We start from the raw sequence: 18581 nt of genomic DNA on the forward strand, positions 1-18581 counted from the left end.
GTGTTGCACCCGCACCTCGCTCAGCCAGTGAGCGGGAACCGGTCTGTATGTGGGATCCGAACCCTCGGCGGGAGCGCCGCCGCGCTCCCAAGTGGCGCAGTGTAGCAGTGTGCCACCGGGCCGGCCCAAAAGTTGGTTATTTGAAAAGATCAATGCAGTTGACTGACTTTTAGCTAGACTGATCAAGAAAGAGAGAAAACTCAAATTATTAAAATCAGAAATGAAAGAGGAGACATTATAACCAATCTTACAGAAATAAAAATAATTATAAAGCCATACTATGAACAATTGTTTAGTCAAATAACTAGAAAACCTAGATGAAATGTACAAATTCCTAGAAAGATGTAAACTACCAAAGGAGAAATAGAAAATCTGAATTGTACCTATATAAAAAGTAAAGACTTTGAATTAGTAATCACAAAATTTTCCTCAAAGAAGAGCCAAGGACTAGATGGCTTCACTAGTGGGTTCTTCCAAACATTGAAAGAATTACTACTAATCCTTCACAAACTCTCCCAGAAAAAATAAGAAAACACTTCCTAACTCATTTTACAACGTCAATATTACCCTTACACCAAAACCAGACAGACATAAGAAAAAAAAAAACCCTACAGACAAATATTTCTTATGAATATAGGCTCAGAACTTCTCAACAAACCAAATCTAGCAACATGTAAAAATGACTACACATCATGACCAAGTATGATTTATCCTAGGAATGAAAGTTTGGTTCAATACACAAAAAGTCAATCAATGCAATTCACCTTATTATAGAATAAAGGACAAAAAAAAAATCATCTCAATGGATACAGAGAAAGCATTTGACAATATCTAAAACCCTTTAGGGATAAAACATTCAACAAACGAGGAATGCCAGTGGAAGGAACCATCCTGGTGGAGAAAAGGGATCCCCTGTACACTGTTGGTGGGAATGTAGACTGGTGCTGCCATTATGGAGAACAGGAGGAAGTTCCTAGAGAAATTAAAAAATAAACTAATATGACTCAGCAATCCCTCCTCTGGGCAGATAGACCCCCCAAAATGAAATTAGTGGTTCATAAAGATTTTTGCACTCCATGTTCATTGCAGCATTATTCACAGTAGCCAATATATGGAAACAACCTAAGTGTCTACCAAAGGACAAATGGGTTAAGAAACTGAGATATATAAATATATACATTCAGCCTTAGAAAAGGAGGAGATCCTGCCATTTGCCATACATGGATGAATCTGGAGGACATTATGCTAAGTGAAACAAGCCAGACACAGAAAGAAAAATTCTGCATGATCTCACTTATATGTGGGACCTAAAAAGAAAAGTCAAATATGCAGAGATAGAAAATAATGAGGAGATGTAGATCAGAGGATACAAAGTAGCAGAAATGTAGGATGAATAAGGCTGGAGATCTAATGTAAAACATGAGAACTATAGGTAATAACATTGTACTGTATTTGGGATTCCTACCTGAAAAAAAAAAATTGAAGGAAACTTCCTTATCCTGATAAAGGGCATGTACACAAACAGCACAGCTAACATTATACTTAGTGGAGAAAGACTGAAAGCTTCCCCCGTCAGATCAGAAACAAGACAAGATCTTCCCCTCTCCTCATTTCTTATTATTATTATTTTTTTGTCTTTTTCGTGACCAGTAAGGGGATCACAACCCTTGGTGTGGTGTCGCCCGCAATCGAAGGAAACTTCCTTATCCTGATAAAGGGCATGTACACAAACAGCACAGCTAACATTATACTTAGTGCAGAAAGACTGAAAGCTTCCCCCGTCAGATCAGAAACAAGACAAGATCTTCCCCTCTCCTCATTTCTTATTATTTTTTTTTTTTGTCTTTTTCGTGACCAGTAAGGGGATCACAACCCTTGGTGTGGTGTCGCCCGCACCGTGCTCAGCCAGTGAGCGCACCAGCCAGTCCTATATAGGATCCAAACCCATGGCGGGAGCATCACTGCGCTCCCAGTGATGCACTCTCCCGAGTGCGCCATGGGGCCGGCCCCCTCTCCTCATTTCTCACCAGCCAGTCCTATATAGGATCCAAACCCATGGCGGGAGCATCGCTGCGCTCCCAGTGATGCACTCTCCCGAGTGCGCCATGGGGCCGGCCCCCTCTCCTCATTTCTGTTCAACATTTTGCTGAAGGTTCTAGCCAGGGCAACTTACAAGAAAAACAAGTAAAAGGCATCCAGATTGAAGAGTAAAAAATAAAGAACTCATAATCTTGTACGTAGAAACTCATAAGTAATGCACAGGCTATAAATAAGTTCAGTAAGGCTGCAAAATATGCCCAATATAAAAAATGAATTTTAGGGCAGGCCGGTGGCACACTGGAGAGTGCGCCGCTTGGTAGCGCAGCAGCGCTCCCGCCGAGGGTTCGGATCCCATGTGGAGACCGGTTCCCGCTCACTGGAGGCCGGTGGCACACTGGAGAGTGCGCCGCTTGGGAGCGCAGCAGCGCTCCCGCCGAGGGTTCGGATCCCATGTGGAGACCGGTTCCCGCTCACTGGCTGAGCGCCGTGCGGGCACAACACCGAGGGTTGCGATCCCGTTGCCGGTCCCCGGTGTGGGCGCGACACCGAGGGTTGTGATCCCGTTACCGGTCAGTAAAAAAAAAAGACAAAAAGGAAAAAAAATGAATTTTATTTTTATACACTAGTAGTGAACAATCTGAGATGAAATTAAGAGAATAATTCCATTTAACAATTGCATCAAAAGAATAAAATACTTAGGAATATATTTGACAGAAGAAATGTAACATGTATACACTCAAATCATCATTGATAGAACCTAAACAGAGCTGACTGATTGGAAAGACATCCTGTATTCGTGGATTTGAAGATTTAATACTGTCAGGATGGCAATACTCCCCAAACTGATCTACAGAATCAACACAATCACCATCAAAATTTCAGCCACCTTTTTTTCCCCCTGAAGATTGGCAAGCTGATCCTCAAGCTCGTATGGAGGTACACAGAACCCAGAATAGCCAAAACAATCTTACAAACAAAGTTGGAAGACCCATATTTCCCGATTTCAAACCTTATTACAAGGCTTCAGTAACCACAAGAGTATGATAATGGCAGAAGAACAGACACACAGATCAATGGAACAGAGTTTGATGAGGACCAGAGACTGGAAGTCAGTGGAAGGCACACAGCTTCTCTCTCAGTTCTCTCTCCTCTCTCTTGTCTTCCTCTCTCCCCCACCGTCTTTCTCTCCTCATTCGGTCTGCCTCTGTCTGCATGTCTCCTGCACTCTCCTCTCTCTCAACAGACTGGCAGTGATGGGCACATGGCTAAACACGCACCTCTCCCCCTCCCCCACCACATGCACCCTTTCCTGGGTTACACATTTGCACATCTCCAGTGCAAGGGACCAGCACAGCAGACCCCGTGTCCCAGCTTCACATTCCCAGAAGAAAGAATGTGATTTGTCCTACTTGGGCCAGGTGCCCAGGACTATCCTGTCCAATCGACTGAGACCAGGGATGGTTGCAGTGCTGACCACTTAGCATTCTACCAGGAGGAGGGCTATGCACTTTGCTAAGTTAGGAGCAGAGCTGGGGAGTAACACAGACTTCCTGATTCTCATCGTGAATCACTTCCTACAATACCTGTTTCCTTCCCCCAAGGGATGTTGCATACAGTTGCCCAGGCTGTGCACTGTGCAACCCTAGAGGGCACAACCCACATTTTAGGCATTGTAGATCTGCTTATTTGTTGTGTCAACATCTGACAGGTGGAAATAAGAGAGTCTTGGGGAAGGAAAATCTTTTTCTAACTTAAGCAAAGATGCCAGATAGGCTAGGGATGGCCCTGCCTTCTCCACCTCTCCTTCTGTCTTGGTCTCTTTGGAGCACGGAAAGAACTGGGGATGGGAAGCAGGTATCTCAGGCCTTGGCTCCCAGATCTGACCCATCCGTCTCCCCCCAGGTGGGTGCATCCTTGTTTGCCAGCAATATTGGAAGTGGACATTTCGTGGGCCTGGCAGGGTCGGGTGCTGCTACGGGCATTTCTGTAGCTGCTTATGAGTTTGTTGTAAGTATTTTACTCAGGGCATAGACAGCTCACCTCTACCTATCCTGGGGGAAAGTTGAGTGATTTCCCTACACTTTAAAAATAGAATGGTATTTTTTTACAAAAGCAAAGAGGAGGCTTCAAGGGTGCCCCTGCTCAGCAACAATCAGTTTGATCTGTAAAGTACAGGGCTTGCTGTGCTTGCTTGATGGGGGCCCATAAGGCCATGACCCCAACAGATAGTGTGTGGAGAAGAGGGCTCAGAATGCTTCCCTTGTAGATGCAGAAGCAGGATCATGGGGCTGGAGGATTTTTTGTGTATTCTAGACATCAGTTGGCCATCACAAAAATTATATTGTGGTTTTGACCTTTTGGCTACTCCAGAGATACTCAAGAAATAGGACGCACTGCCCTGTGTAGCAGGGCTCATTCCGGATATGATTTTCACTGAGGGAGGTAGGGGGCGCACTTAATAATGACCTTTATCTTCATAATGACTAACATATTTTAAGTGCTTACTCTACACCAGGAACAGACTTAGGTATGCACATACACTATCATATTATGGGATTCAGTTAAAGACTAGAACCAGACTGCCTGGGTACACTTCCTGGCTCCAACAGTTACAAGCTGTGTGACCTTGGGCAAGTTACTTGACCTCTCTGAGCCTCATGTATAAAATAGAGATAATATGGCACTGGCCACATGGAGTCATTGTGAGGATTAAATGAATTAATGCTTGTAAAGAGTGCTGAGGAATGTTTGGCACACAGTATGTGCTCAGTAAGTATCTTGCCAATTTCCTTGCAACAACCTAGTGAGGCACTGTTATGCCCATTTCACAGGTGAGGAAGATGAGTCTCAGAGACCTGTGTTAACTCTCTCAGCATCACCACTCATGGGTATGGCCAGCCTTTGAGCCCAGGCCCACATGACCTCGCAGCTTTGCTTTAACCACTGTCCAGGAGGGGAGGGTGTACAACTGGATGGAGAGGGACGAGATGAATTTTAGGAGACACACGCTAGAAGACGTTGCAAAAGGCTTCTCTTCCCACCCTTTTCTTCCCTACTTAATCCCCTTCTCCCCATTTAAAAAATGGAAATATGAAGGCCTGGGCAGGTGAACCAACCACTCAGCAAGTAAGAGGCTGAGCCAGAGGCGAGTCCGGGCTGGGTTATCCCAGGGTGCAGAAGGAAATCCCAATCGGCAGCATGACCTGAACTGGGAGCCGAGTCCTCACTGTGTTTTCTTGGGCAGGGCTTATTTTCCGTGCTGATTCTGGCCTGGATCTTCCTGCCTATTTACATCACTGGCCAGGTGAGTGTGAGGGGTGTCGGGGTGCTGTGGAGTGGGGAAACCCTTTGGGATGGCCAACCCTGCACCCCTCGCCCCCACCACCCTCCCTTCTGCCCGCCCATGGACATCCGTTCGATATTCACTGAGGTCCCAGCACTGCGAAGAGATGACGCCCGGGTGGGACAAGGAGCCCTGTCCTTAGTGGTTCCCGCCTAGTAACCAATGTCCAAGGTACACATGGGGCACTCAGAGACTGGAAAAAGCATAGGCTCAAAAAATTTTTTAAAATATTTAAACACAAATGTATAACTCACAATCTCTTTTAAATGTTTAAGCCATACGGTGTTACTGCTTTTAACTAAATATATGTATATGATTCAGTGATTTTCTTTCTTCCTTTGCATACAATACTATAATAATGGAGGTATTTCTGACAGATGTGAAATGTCAAAATTTTTGTTACAAAATAATGCTGCTTTGGGCTTTCAAAAAGTTTGAAAAATCATTTATGATCTTATTAATAGTTCGTGCCACTCCTGCTGTCTAGACTTAAGTCTGTTTTACTTTTTTTTTTTTTTTTTTTTGTGGCTAGCCATTATGGGGATCCAAATCCTTGACCTTGATTTTAGAACATCGTGCTCTAAACAACTGGGCTAACCGGCCAGCCCTTAAGTCTGTTTTAGATGTTCTACCACACATGGGAAGATCATAGGGTATCATTGTGTTGTTCATAGAGCAATAACTGATACTAACTTTGTATTTTGGAAATTTAAGAAATACACAAAGTAGAAAGAGTTTAAGGATCAGAAATCATGTTAAAAATCACTTCATACCAGATGTAGTACCATCCCGTATAAACGGCAGCAATGTAGGAAAAGATAACTCCCCTTGGAGATGATACCAAGAGTCTAAAGGTAAGGACTTTGGTGAGCAGGGGCCTGGGTCTGCCCACACCTGCCTGTGACTAGCTCCTGCCCAGACAACATACCTGGGGCATGACAACACTGGACTGGGGGTAAAGATCTCTGGGCCAAATCATCAGTACATATTTATTGAGCATCTATTATGGGAAGGAGTAAAGGATGGTGGCAATGTAGGTTATTTTGTAGGGAGGGTTGCCAGACACTCTCAGCTGATGGCTTCCGTCTTACTCTGAAGATAACGTCATCTGCCGAGAGAAGGAACTGGTGGCGCTGAAGGTTGGGAAGAGGCACAAAGATTTTAAATGGCTGCTGTAATAGAAAAGCCGGGGAACAACCACAATGCTTATTAATAGGGGACTGGGCATTCATACTACGTGATGTCATGCCGTGGAAAGGGAGAGGTCGATACAAGTGTGCTGATCTCCAGCCTGTACTGTTAAATAGAAAAATGAAATTCCCAGGATCTGGACATCCTTTGGGCAATATCTTGCGAGTACTCAAAGGAGAGATTAAACCCATTCTAGATAATAAATGCCAGAGTGAGAAGAGATAAAAAGCTACCCCGTCCGTTTTTATTAGGAAGTAAAGCGAACACACAGGAAAGTGATAAAACACAGATGAGCAGCTTTAAAAGCTACCGTAAAATGAACACCCACATCAAGACAAAGAACAATCCCCTCTTTTCTCTTTGACTTTCATAGTAAGGACTCATTCTGTGCTTTTCTTTACAGTATTAAGTATGCATACTTGAACAATATAATTTTACTTTTTAAAAAATTATATGTACATAGATTCAGAAGTAACATATTCTTTTGTGGCAGGTAGCTGATATGTTGATTTTCATTGCTATGCAGTATTCTGTAGTACGGTGGGCATTTAGGTTGTTCCCAGCATTAAGCTATGATAGACAGTGCTTCTAGGAACATTTTTATACATGTGTCCTGATGCACATAAACATGTACTTATGCAGAGAATCTACGTATGAATGGAATTGCCGGATCACTGGATGTGCTTATCTTTGGCTTTACAAGAGACGGCCAAACGTTCCCCCAGAGCAGCTCCATCAGTTTCTACTCCCACCAGCACTGTGTGAAAATTCCCTTTGCCCCAGTGCTCCATATCCTCGCTGACACTTGGTATTCTCTGACTTTAAAATTCTTGCTAATCTTGTGGGTGTGTAGTGATATCTCACTGTGCTTTTAATTGGCAGCTCTGTTTATGTTTTCAGGTGATTTGGATTTCCTCTTTTGGGAATCTCAATTTTAATGTCATCGCATTTATTACCCAGTCCTTTTATTATTATTATTGTTATTATTATGAAACATAGTTGATTGTACATATCTGTGGGGTACAGAGTTGAATATCAATGCCTGTGTGCAATACATGATGCTCAAATCAGGATAATTAGTGTATTCAACATTATGCAATGTAATCATGTTTTGTGGCCCTTTACCAATTTCTCGCTAATTCCCCCTCTTCCCCACCTTCCCATCTCTGGTGGCCTTAGTTCTGTTCTCACCTTTTGAAAGCTCAATGAATTATTATGACTCTTTCTTTTTCTTTCTCTCTCTCTCTCTGTCTTTCTTTCTTTTAGCTCTTTCTCTCTCTTAGCTCTTTCATTCTTTTAGGACATGCGGCATTTCTCTTTCTGTGCCTGGCTTATTTCACTTAACATGATTTTCTCTAAGTTCATCCATGTCGCTGCGAGTGGCAGAATTTCGTTTATCACCTTGTCCTTAATGGCTACTGCCTTTTACGTATTGTTTTAAAAAAATCTTTCCCTATCCCAAGGTCATAAAGATGTTTTCCTCCACATTCTAGAACTTTTCACAGTTCAATCTATTATCCACCTGGAATTTATTTTTGCCTACCAAAATAGGTTCATTCCTATGTCTGAGGATAGGTTCATGCCAATACTTGCCATTAAGACAATTAGAGACTAACTTTACTTACGAATGTGGGAAATAAACCGTACTTCTCAGGGGCACCCTGCTTCCCATCCACAATGTTCTTCCAAGTGTTCATTCATTTAGTCGTTCACTGAAGGAGGATTTGTGGAGCTGTTTGCCACGTGGATTCCAGGCCCTGTTCTAACAAGCAATTCCTCACTCTCCCGGGGCGCTCTGCTTCCGCAGACCATTACAATGCTCTTCCTTCTTGCTGGACAGTGTCCCTGTCTGGGTAACTGCTTTCCATCCTTCAGGTTTTAGTTCAAGCAACGATTCCTCCAGGAAGCCCTTTCTGACCTCTCTGATTGGATTGTCTCCTCCTTTGTCACATTCTCCACCGTTGCTGTTGCGTGTTTGTGTAATTATTAAATTGTGTCTCTTCCATTAGTCTGTCTTTCTCCCGCTAGACAAGGGCTTCTCAACCTTGGCAATAGTGGCATTTTGGGCTGGATAATTCTTTATTTATTTTTGTGTGTGTGTGTGTGTGCACGTGTGGTGGGTGGGGGGATGTTCTGTGCCTGCCGGCTTCCAGTAGCAACTCCCAAAATTGTGACAGTCAGAATGTCTCCAGGCATTGCCAAATATTCCCCAGGGGGTGCAAAATCTTCCCTGGTTGACAACCATTGCACTGGACTGTATGTCTCTTCCATCAGACTGCCAGATGCAAGAGGGCAGGGACCATCTCTGTTTTCTACCATTGTCTAGACTAGCACCTGGCATGTAGCAGATGCTCAGTACATATTTGTTGGAGTGAATCAATACCAGGGTCTTACCTCAATTCAGAAGGAAGTGAAATGAGGGCTGAGCCAACCTGCCAAAGAAGAGGCACCAATTGAGAACCAGAGTCTTGGTCAAGTCCCAAAGCAGGGTCATCAGAGTCAGCGAGTGACAGAGCTGCCTTAAGGAAAATTTTGGGTGTCAGAGTTGAATGAGGTCTTGGAGATGACAAGGCTCAGGTTTTGGTCAGAGAAATGGGTTGGTGGAGCATGGAGGAGGGGCCGAGGTTGCTATAGCCAGACGGCATGGGTTTCAGAAGAAGAGGGAGGGGTTTTACAGGAGCGTGGACGGGTGACAATCTGGATGTGATTCGGGGAAGGGTACACAGATGCTGAAGTCTCTTCACCGTCATCCAGCACCCAGAGATCAGGAGCGTGTAGGGAAGTGAGGAGCCGCCATCCACGAGGGCTTTGGGGGCTGTGGTGACAATCTCCAAGGACACCTGTCATGCTGCATTAATTTCTCCTTAACATTCACCCAGCTCCACCCAGGTGGGCCCTGTGTTACCGCCAGTCCTTCTTCACCAAGGCAGGAGGCAGCTGAAGCCAGGAGTGGTTTGGGGAGTGTTGTGGGCTTGGTCCAGAGCCTGTCATGTTTATCACGGATCTGCTTCTGCAGATATACCTGAGACAGGAAGGCCTTTCGTGCTTCGTGCTAATGAGACCATTTCCTCCCTCTCTCTCAACCCTGCTTGCTGGCAAAGTGCCTTCTTAGTTACTGTACGACCAACCGTCTAGGCTCCGCCTCCCACCTGTCAGCTAGCTTCACATTTCTCCCCGGAGACTGATTTCCAGCCACCAGCGCTGCTTGCTGTCTGATGACTTTCATCCCTCCTTCCCTTCTTGACTCATTAGAAACTTTCTGCATGTGGAGGCTGTGGAGCTCTCTAGATGGGAACGAAGGTCAGTTGATAATAAAGGCTGTTAGCCAGTGATAGGGTCTGACTCGCAAACAAAGACCAGCTGGCAGCTGTCCTCCATAGACTGGGGAGTGAACGTACTTGTGGACCGGCTTCCTTGACGCGTCTGTGTGAGTGGACTGAAGCTGTCATGCCCTCTCTAACTAGCTCTCAGGCTATCACATTCAATAAGGTTTGATTGAACCTCTTCGTGTGTTCTCCCCGATAGAGTGTCAGGGTTCAGTGCGATGCACTTCCGGAACCCCCCTGCTGTGTTTGCCCAGCAGCAGACCAGAAGGTTGAGACAAGGCATGCATGATGGTCAAAATCCCAGATTTTTGCCCTTTTGAGGGGAGGGGGAAGAGCAAGAAGCTTTTTTCCCCCTTTTTATTAAAAAATGTTTATTCCTGGAGTTCGCTTTTTGCCAACATTTTATTATAAAGGAATTTCAAATGTACATCAAACTTCACTAATTTTACACTGAACACCCCTGCATTCTTGAACATGTGGATTCTACTATTAATAATTTATTCTTTTGTGTGTGTGTGGCGGCTGGCCAGTACAGGGATCAAATCCTGGACTTTGGTGTTATCAGCTCCACACTCTAATCAACTGAGCTAACTGGCCAGCCCAACAATTTACTATTCTTGAAGCAAAGTTTGGAATGTGGACAAATGGAGATTCTTGAGACAGTGAACATTTTTTTCTTTTCTTTTTTTTGGCTGCTGACTGGTGCGGGATCTGAACCCTTGACCTTGGTGTTACAAGGCGGTGCTCTAACCAACTGAGCTAACCCACCAGCCTGGACATGGGTTCTTTAGGTGTTGGACATGGGCCCAGCTAGACTGAATCACACTGTGATGTTTTTCCTTTTTCCATCGTCTTTCAGTTTTCTGATAAACTCAAAGGACAAGTGTCATGTTGGAGCTATATGCCTTTAACACTTCAACATTCTCTAAGAACTCTCTCTCTCTTTAAAGAAAGAATGAGTAGGTTCTGGGCCCTGAGTAGTGTGCAGCAGGAAGTTGCCAGAAGAGAATAGAAAATAAACAAATTGTTTTATTATCCCTGAATTTATTTTATCTGGTTCCCTTAAATTTAGGGTCAATTTTCCATTTACAGTGGTGATTTAAAGTTTCCTTTTTAGATATGTTTATTTAAATAAAAATATGCGTTGGTTTAAAGAAAAGCATTAAGTAAACAATAATACAGGATACAATTTGTTGTATCCTGTTTGCAGAGGACCCCATTCCTCCTCACTTCACCCCTTACTTAGCCCCATTTTCTTCTCCTTCTAAGTCTCCCACTGAGAATCCCAAGAAGGCTGTTTTGCTTCTGAATTTGGCGGGGGAGGAAGGACAGGGCAGGTGCAGGGAGGCCACGCGTGTGAAGTCACCAGGTGATGAAGCCCAGCTCTGACCTCCAGGTCACCACGATGCCGGAATACCTAAGGAAACGCTTTGGTGGCCACAGGATCCCCATCACCCTGGCCGTGCTCTACCTGTTTATCTACATCTTCACCAAGATCTCGGTAAGGTGGGGCCACAGGCTGGCCACGCTCCTGCAGCATGGCGTCAAGATAAGTCACAGTCCATTGGTGGGGATGTCTCTTTCTTATCCACTTTCTCCTTCTCTTGGGCAGGCTTCAGGGAGGCTAGAGGAAGATGGGAGGGGCGGGGGAGAGATAAGCCCGGGCAGAGGGATATTGGGAGAAGACGTGGAGGGAAGGGCTTTCTCCCCTACCCCTGAAAAGCTTCTTCAACAACATGTAGGATGGGCCAGGTCACTGAGTGGAACACCAAGAGCCCCGCCAATGCTTGGATAGAGCTTTTATATTCCTCCTGGGATCAGGCAGTGATTGCCTGTTAACCTGATGTGCTGATAACTGATTGGGCTTGCCCCACTGGACCTTTGGATGGGCAGGTCTCCTGGAAGGTGGCAAAGAGCAGATGCACTTCATCCTCTGGGCATGTGCCACCTGGACAGCCTGACTCATCCAGCTGGGGGTAGAGAGGAGCTTGTCCTATGTGAGGAGGGTGAGAAGGGGGCAGCAGGAATCCCATTCAATCTCCAAAACAATGACTGACAATGCCAGCTCTAGACTCAAAGAACAGATACATAGGCTTCTTTCTAGAATGTTCACTTGCAGTCTGATGGGAAGCTACAGATGTGAGGAAGCCTTACAGGGGAAGTTTCATCTCAGGAGGAGTTTACCAGCTAGGGGAAGGGGGATTGGCATTCCAGACAGATGGACCAGCACAAGCCAAAGCTGGGAGGTGTGGGGCAACGTGGCTTTTGGGGAAACACAAAGTATTCCAGAGTGCCTGGAGCACTGGGAATATAATGTGAGTAAAGGAAATTAGGCCAGAGGCAAGCAAATCATAGAGGGTCCAGCGTGCAACTCTGATGTGTTCATTCAGCCTTTACCCTGGCGGCAGTGGAGATCCGCTCAAGAGCTTCAATGGGGAGAAGGATGACATGGCTATGATGGTGTCTGATGAAAGCTGCAGTGTGGAGCATGGAGTGAAGAGGACCAAGAGCAGAAGCAGGACAACCACTGAGGAGGCTGTTGCATTAGTCCAGGGCAGGCGCCTCAAACTTAATTAATTGCCCTCAGGGCTCTACGTTGAGATGTCTGAGTTGGGACGAGTTGAATGAACAAAGGACAATATGAGTCAGAATCTAGGCTAGGGCCCGATCCTGGGGAAATGGTGCTGCAAACGCCCGTTGATTCATTCATTCATTCATTCATTCATTCATTCATTCATTCATTCATTCATCTATCAACTTCACGTCTCCGCAGGTGGACATGTATGCGGGCGCCATCTTTATTCAGCAGTCTTTGCACCTGGATCTGTACCTGTCCGTAATTGGGCTTTTGGCCATCACAGCTCTATACACTGTTGCAGGTATGACTGAACAAGGGTAATGTTGGGAGAGGTGGTGGGCAGGGGCTGTGGGCCACCATCTTTTCCTGGTCCATCTTCTGATGTTCCAGTGTTTTAAGATCATTTATTCATTAAACGTCACTCCATTACCCCCAGATAATAAGATTCCCGTAGGCCATTATCCAAAGAAACAGGGTTGCCTGGTAGGAGAAAGAATTTTAAAAAGGCTCCACAACTGCATAACATCTTTTCCCATTCATGTATTCTAGGTTCTACTTATTGAGAACCTACTACGTGCTGCACATGTGCATTTGCATGCTCAATACAAGGCCGGATCATAAACTACTATAATTCTAAAACCTGAGGTCAGGTAGCCTCATCTTTCCACCTCAAAATCATGTCCTAGAAGACTGCACATAGTAGGGCCTCGACAAGTAATTGTTTTTGAATACTCAATATTCACCTCTCATCTTCTGCTCTAGTTTCACCCTTCTCTGTCTCTTCTTGGTGTAATATAATTTACTACACAAATGTGTATATACATTATATATATGTACCTATTATATATATATATACTGTGTGCCAGACATCATGTTAGGAAGTGGGGCACAGACGTAAACAAGACAGACAAAAATCTCTACCCCAGAGGAACTTACACTCTAGCGAAGGTGGGGAGACAGACAATGAACAAGGAAATGGATAAATAATGTCAGGATGTAACCTGATAAGTGCTATGAAGGAAAATTACGCACGATGATAAGATGGGGAGAAATGCAGGAGGCTTTTTTTTTTTTTTTTTTTTTTTATTTTGTCAATATACACTGTATATGATTATTATGGCCCGTCACCGACACCTCCCTCCCTCCTCCCTCTCTCCCCTCCCCCCCAAGAATGTCCTTTGCGTTTGCTTGTTGTAACAACTTCATGGAAGTATAGTTGTTATATCTTCTTCCCCACCCCACCCCCCTCCGGTTTTTTTTTTTTTGTGTGTGTGCGTGTGTGTGTGTGTGTATGTGGGTGAATTAGTTTGTTTGTTTTACTTTTTTTTTTAGCTCCCACCAATGAGTGAGAACATGTGGAATTTCTTTTTCTCTGCCTGACTCGTTTCACTCAATATTATTCTCTCAAGGTCCATCCATGTTGTTGCAAATGGCAGTATCTCATTAGTTTTTATAGCTGAGTAGTATTCCATTGTGTAGATATACCACATTTTCCATATCCACTCATCCGATGATGGACATTTGGGCTGATTCCAACTCTTGGCTATTGTAAAGAGTGCTGCAATGAACATTGGGAAACAAGTATACCTTCGACTTGATGATTTCCATTCCTTTGGATATATTCCCAGCAGTAGGATAGCTGGGTCGTGTGGTAGATCTATCTTCAGCTGTTTGAGGAACCTCCAAACCATTTTCCATAGGGGTTGCACCATTATGCATTCCCACCAACAATGTAAGAGAGTTCCTTTTTCTCCGCAACCACGCCAGCATTTATCGTTCAGCATCTTCTGGATTTTAGCCATCCTAACTGGGGTGAGATGGTATCTCAGTGTGGTTTTGATTTGCATTTCCCGGATGCTGAGTGATGTTGAGCATTTTTTCATATGACTGTTGGCCATTTGCATATCTTCTTTAGAGAAATGCCTACTTAGCTCTTTTGCCCATTTTTTAATTGGGTTGCTTGTTTTTTCCTTGTAAAGTTGTTTGAGTTCCTTATATATTCTGGATATTAGTCCTTTGTCAGATATGTATTTTGCAAATATTTTCTCCCACTCTGTTGGCTGTCTTTTAGCTCTGTTAATTGTTTCTTTTGCTGTGCAGAAACTTTTCAGTTTGATATAGTCCCATTTGTTTATTTTTCCTTTGGTTGCCCATGCTTTTGGGGTCATATTCATGAAGTCTGTGCCCAGCCCTATTTGCTGAAGGGTTTCTCCTATGTTTTCTTTAATAAGTTTTATTGTTTCAGGGTGTATATTTAAATCCTTAATCCATTTTGAGTTGATTTTAGTAAATGGTGAGAGATGTGGGTCTAGTTTCAATCTCCTGCAAATGGATAACCAGTTATCCCAGCACCCTTTGCTGAAGAGGGAGTCCCGACCCCAGTGAATAGACTTAATGCCTTTGTCGAAGATCAAATGGCAGTAAGTGCGTGGGTTGATTTCAGGGTGCTCTATTCTATTCCATTGATCAGAGTCTCTGTTATTATACCAATACCATGCTGTTTTGGTTATTATAGCTTTGTAGTATAGTTTAAAGTCAGGTAGAGTAATACCTCCAGCTTTATTTTTTTTGCTTTTTTTTAGATAGGATGTTCAAGTGAAGCCTCTGTAAGGTGATGTTTCAACCAGATTTAAAAAACTACTCATGAGAAGTTCCGGGGAAGAGAATTCCAGGCAGAGAGAAGGGCGGCTGCAAAGACTGAGATGGGAGCGTGCTCTGCTCGCTTAGGGAGCAGCAAGGGGGTCGAGGCTGCTGAAGCTGAGCAAGCAAATGGTTATACAGGTCGTGTCCCCCTCAACACCAGTGGTGCCGCTCACACTAGCAGTGAGAACGGCACCCCAGACACTGTTTGTGCAGCGGACCTGATGGTAAGAAGGACAGGGGCCAGGGATTTGAACATGAGCCTGGAGTTTGTTCTAAGTGCCATGGAACACCATCAGAGACTTTAAACAGAAAAGCAAACAAAATCTAACATATGCAAAGATCCCTGATGTCGAAAGACCTTGGCTGAGTCCTCAGAACTAATAGAAGCCATGTGCATGGAGCACAGGTATCAAGGAGGGCTAGCTGCAAAAGCTAGTTCATCTTCGTGTTCCTTGTTTGGGGGTCTGTCTCCCCCATTAATCTGTAAGCTCTGTGAGAACAGAAAACATGCCATTTTGTTGGCTTCTGTATCCCTACCATGTAGAACTTGGGAGCATGCTCACCAGATATTTGGATTATTTTGTTGAATAAAATGCTCACCACAGTGCCTGGCATATAATAAATGCTCAATAAACACTAGCATAGAAATGGTAGTGGGTTTATGGGGTACCATACTTCAGGACCTCACTCCATTTGGAATGGCTCACTTTAGGAGAGGAGGGCAGAGAATTGGGGCCAAAATCTAAGCGGGGTCTCCCCCCATTTGTGAGAGGGCCCTATTCCTGCTGTCAAGGAAGGAGGAATCAAGGAGAACCCCACACCCATGGGCATGCTTCTTTTAATTGCTCAGTGACTGTGCCCTCTAGTAAACATGTTCATGTCAGACAAGTGTCTCCTCTGTTAGGAGAAGGAGAAAAGAGGCAGGTATAGAAAAGAGAAAGGAAAGATTGCTCTGTCTAGATGCTGACGGGCTTGCTACAATTGTTGTCATTACAAAGATTTTTCTTTTTTTCCAGTTAAACGTGTTTTTGTTTGTTTGTTTAATTTATTTTATTTATTGAATCAAAATCGATTATACATATTTTGGGGGTCGAACATTGAGATATGTTGATCAAATCAATATTACTAGCATATATATTGTTACAAATCATAATTATTCTTTATGCCCCTTGTCCGACCTCTCCCCTTCCCCCACTCCCTCCTCCTCCCCCCAATTACCCTAGATTTCTTCTCTCCTTCTGAAAGAGTAATGGTTATTCTGTTGACTTGTTGCCTAGGTGGTATGTCCAATGCTGAGAGATGTGATCAGGTCCCCCAATATTATCATAGAGCAGATGCTTCTTCTGTCACTCTGAAATGGGCTTTGTAGAAAGAGACATCCTCTTCTTTTCTTGTCTCTGCTGTTGACTCTTGTGTGAATGCACTCCAGTGGTTGGCGGACCATCTGCGTGATGGTTGTGGCGTCTAGCCGCTTTTGCAGCAGCCATGGTTATTGTGGTGGCTGTGGTGGGCCACCCGCATGGAGGTGCTGTTTCTGGTATGCTCCTTGACACTGGTGGTATGCCTGGTTGTGGGGTGCGTTTGGTCCCCTTCTCAATGCCTCTGGTCCCTGGGCAGGCCCCAAGGCGCTGGCTCCATGTGCCCAGTTGTGGGAGAGGGGTCCAGTCTCCTTCTCCATGCCTTGGGTCCCTGGGCAGGCCCCAAAGTGCTAGTATGGTGTGCCTGGTTGTGGGAGGGGTGTCCAGTCCCCTTCTCCATGCTTCAGGTCCCCAGGCTGGTCCCGAGGCACTGGTGCAGTTTGCCTGGAAGTGGGAATGGGGTCCGGTCCCCAGATCCAACCTCCAGTTCCCAGGCAGGCCCCAAGGTGCTGGTGGTGTGCCTGGGCTGGAACTAATGTTTTTTCCTTTGCTTCTAACACGGGGGGAACTTCCTGTGGGAACCAGTACTTCAGCTGTGTGGTTGTTTAAGTTGCTGCTTTGCTGATGTTTCCCTAGGGAAGGCTTTTTGTGCAGCTCAGGGTTTAATGGTTGATCTTATAGGTACTTCTGGCTATCCAGAGACCCGGTGGATCTGTGTTCTGTAGAATCTCTGATCTGGGCCTGAGTTTTTTCATCAAACTGCACCCCATGCAATTCTGTATTCCAGACCAGTCTCCTCTGAGTGGTCCTGCGCTGATTGCAGGGCAGGTCGGCTGTCCTTGCTGTGTCCCAGTGTTCTCCCGGTGTTCCCGTCTCCCCCACTGCCTGTGCTGCAAACACTTCCCATGGACAGGCCCTGTGCTGGTCTCTTGTGATGACTCACCGGCCTCTGAATGGCTCCCTTTTTTCAGCTGTTCTGGCTCCTCCCTCCTATGGGGGTCCACGTGAACCCTACTAGCGGTCTTCCTGTCCTGGGGGCCGCCAAGGCCCTCTTCTCTCCTGCTGCCTCCAAGTAACTCCATCTGAAGGGCACAGCCGCGGCTTCTGCCGGCTCCTGCTCCAGGAGCTCATCAGCTCGAGCCTTAAAGCAGCTGTGGCCCAAAATGCTCACAGCAGCTTTTTCTTTCTCTCATCATAGTTTCTCCCACCTTCGTGAACTCCATAGGTCTCTCCTCTTCCTCTGAACTCTAGTGTTCCTGGCTTGACTGATTTTACATTTTTATAGTTGTAAATTTGGTTGATTTGTGGGAGAGAGTGACGCTGGGAACCGTCTATTCTGCCATCTTGATTGGATCTCCCATTACAAAGATTTTTCTAGTTGGCAAACCCAGTAAGAATCCTCCAAGGCAGACTAATGACCCTGTTCAGGAAGTATTAAGGGGCTCCAAATACCTAGTACTCGTGTCCCTTTTCCAATGTTAAAAATGAAGGTGTTCAGAGCTCGGGTACTGTGGTCCCAACATCACTTCCTATATAAGTTAGAAATTGCTGTGGAACACACCACCCACAAATTTTGGGTCTTGGAACAATAATGGTTCCATGGATTGCCTGGGTGGTTGTTCTGCTGGTGTCACCTGGCTCAGTTGACTTGTAGTTGGAAGATACCTGGAGGAGCTGGCTGGAACAGGATGGCCTCACTTACATGGCTGGTGGTCAGCATGGGCTGCCAGCTGGGCTCCACTCCATTTGGTCCATCATCTTCCATGAGGTTTGCCTGGGCTTCTTAAAGCAGGGTCATCTCAGGGAAACATGAGAGTAAGAGCAGAAGCTTCAGGGAGGACTCCTTGGCACCTAGGCTTGGAGCTGCACAACATCACTTCCACCATATTCTACAGGTCAAAATCACATGGCCAAGCCCATATTTAAGTGGTAGAGAAATCAGCTTCACCACAACCTGATAAAAGCAGCAAAGTCACATTGCAAAGTGGGAGTCATTGTGGCCATCTTTGCAATCAATCAACACTAAGAAATCTTCTGTTAGGTCTGGACCTTCCAGGTTCCCCCTGTAACCCAGGGCAACTCCCCCCCCCCCCCCCCCCCCC

At 45.2% G+C, this 18581-nt stretch overlaps 1 protein-coding gene across 5 annotated transcripts in view; it reads left to right on the top strand.

Moving 5' to 3' along the window:
• SLC5A11 (solute carrier family 5 (sodium/inositol cotransporter), member 11) overlaps positions 1-18581 on the top strand; it is a 76304-nt gene that overhangs the window by 19651 nt on the left and 38072 nt on the right. For 3 of the 5 annotated variants that reach the window (XM_008568460.1, XM_008568458.1, XM_008568461.1), the window contains 4 exons: positions 3943-4047; positions 5285-5344; positions 11297-11401; positions 12674-12779. In XM_008568460.1, the coding sequence (XP_008566682.1) occupies positions 3943-4047; positions 5285-5344; positions 11297-11401; positions 12674-12779 (376 nt within the window). The remainder of the gene's footprint in view (positions 1-3942; positions 4048-5284; positions 5345-11296; positions 11402-12673; positions 12780-18581) is intronic. The other 2 variants (XM_008568459.1, XM_008568462.1) reach the window with 2 other exon arrangements.

This window comes from Galeopterus variegatus, unplaced genomic scaffold, assembly GCF_000696425.1.
Source record: "Galeopterus variegatus unplaced genomic scaffold, G_variegatus-3.0.2 Scaffold411, whole genome shotgun sequence".
NCBI classification, from domain to species: Eukaryota; Metazoa; Chordata; class Mammalia; order Dermoptera; family Cynocephalidae; genus Galeopterus; species Galeopterus variegatus.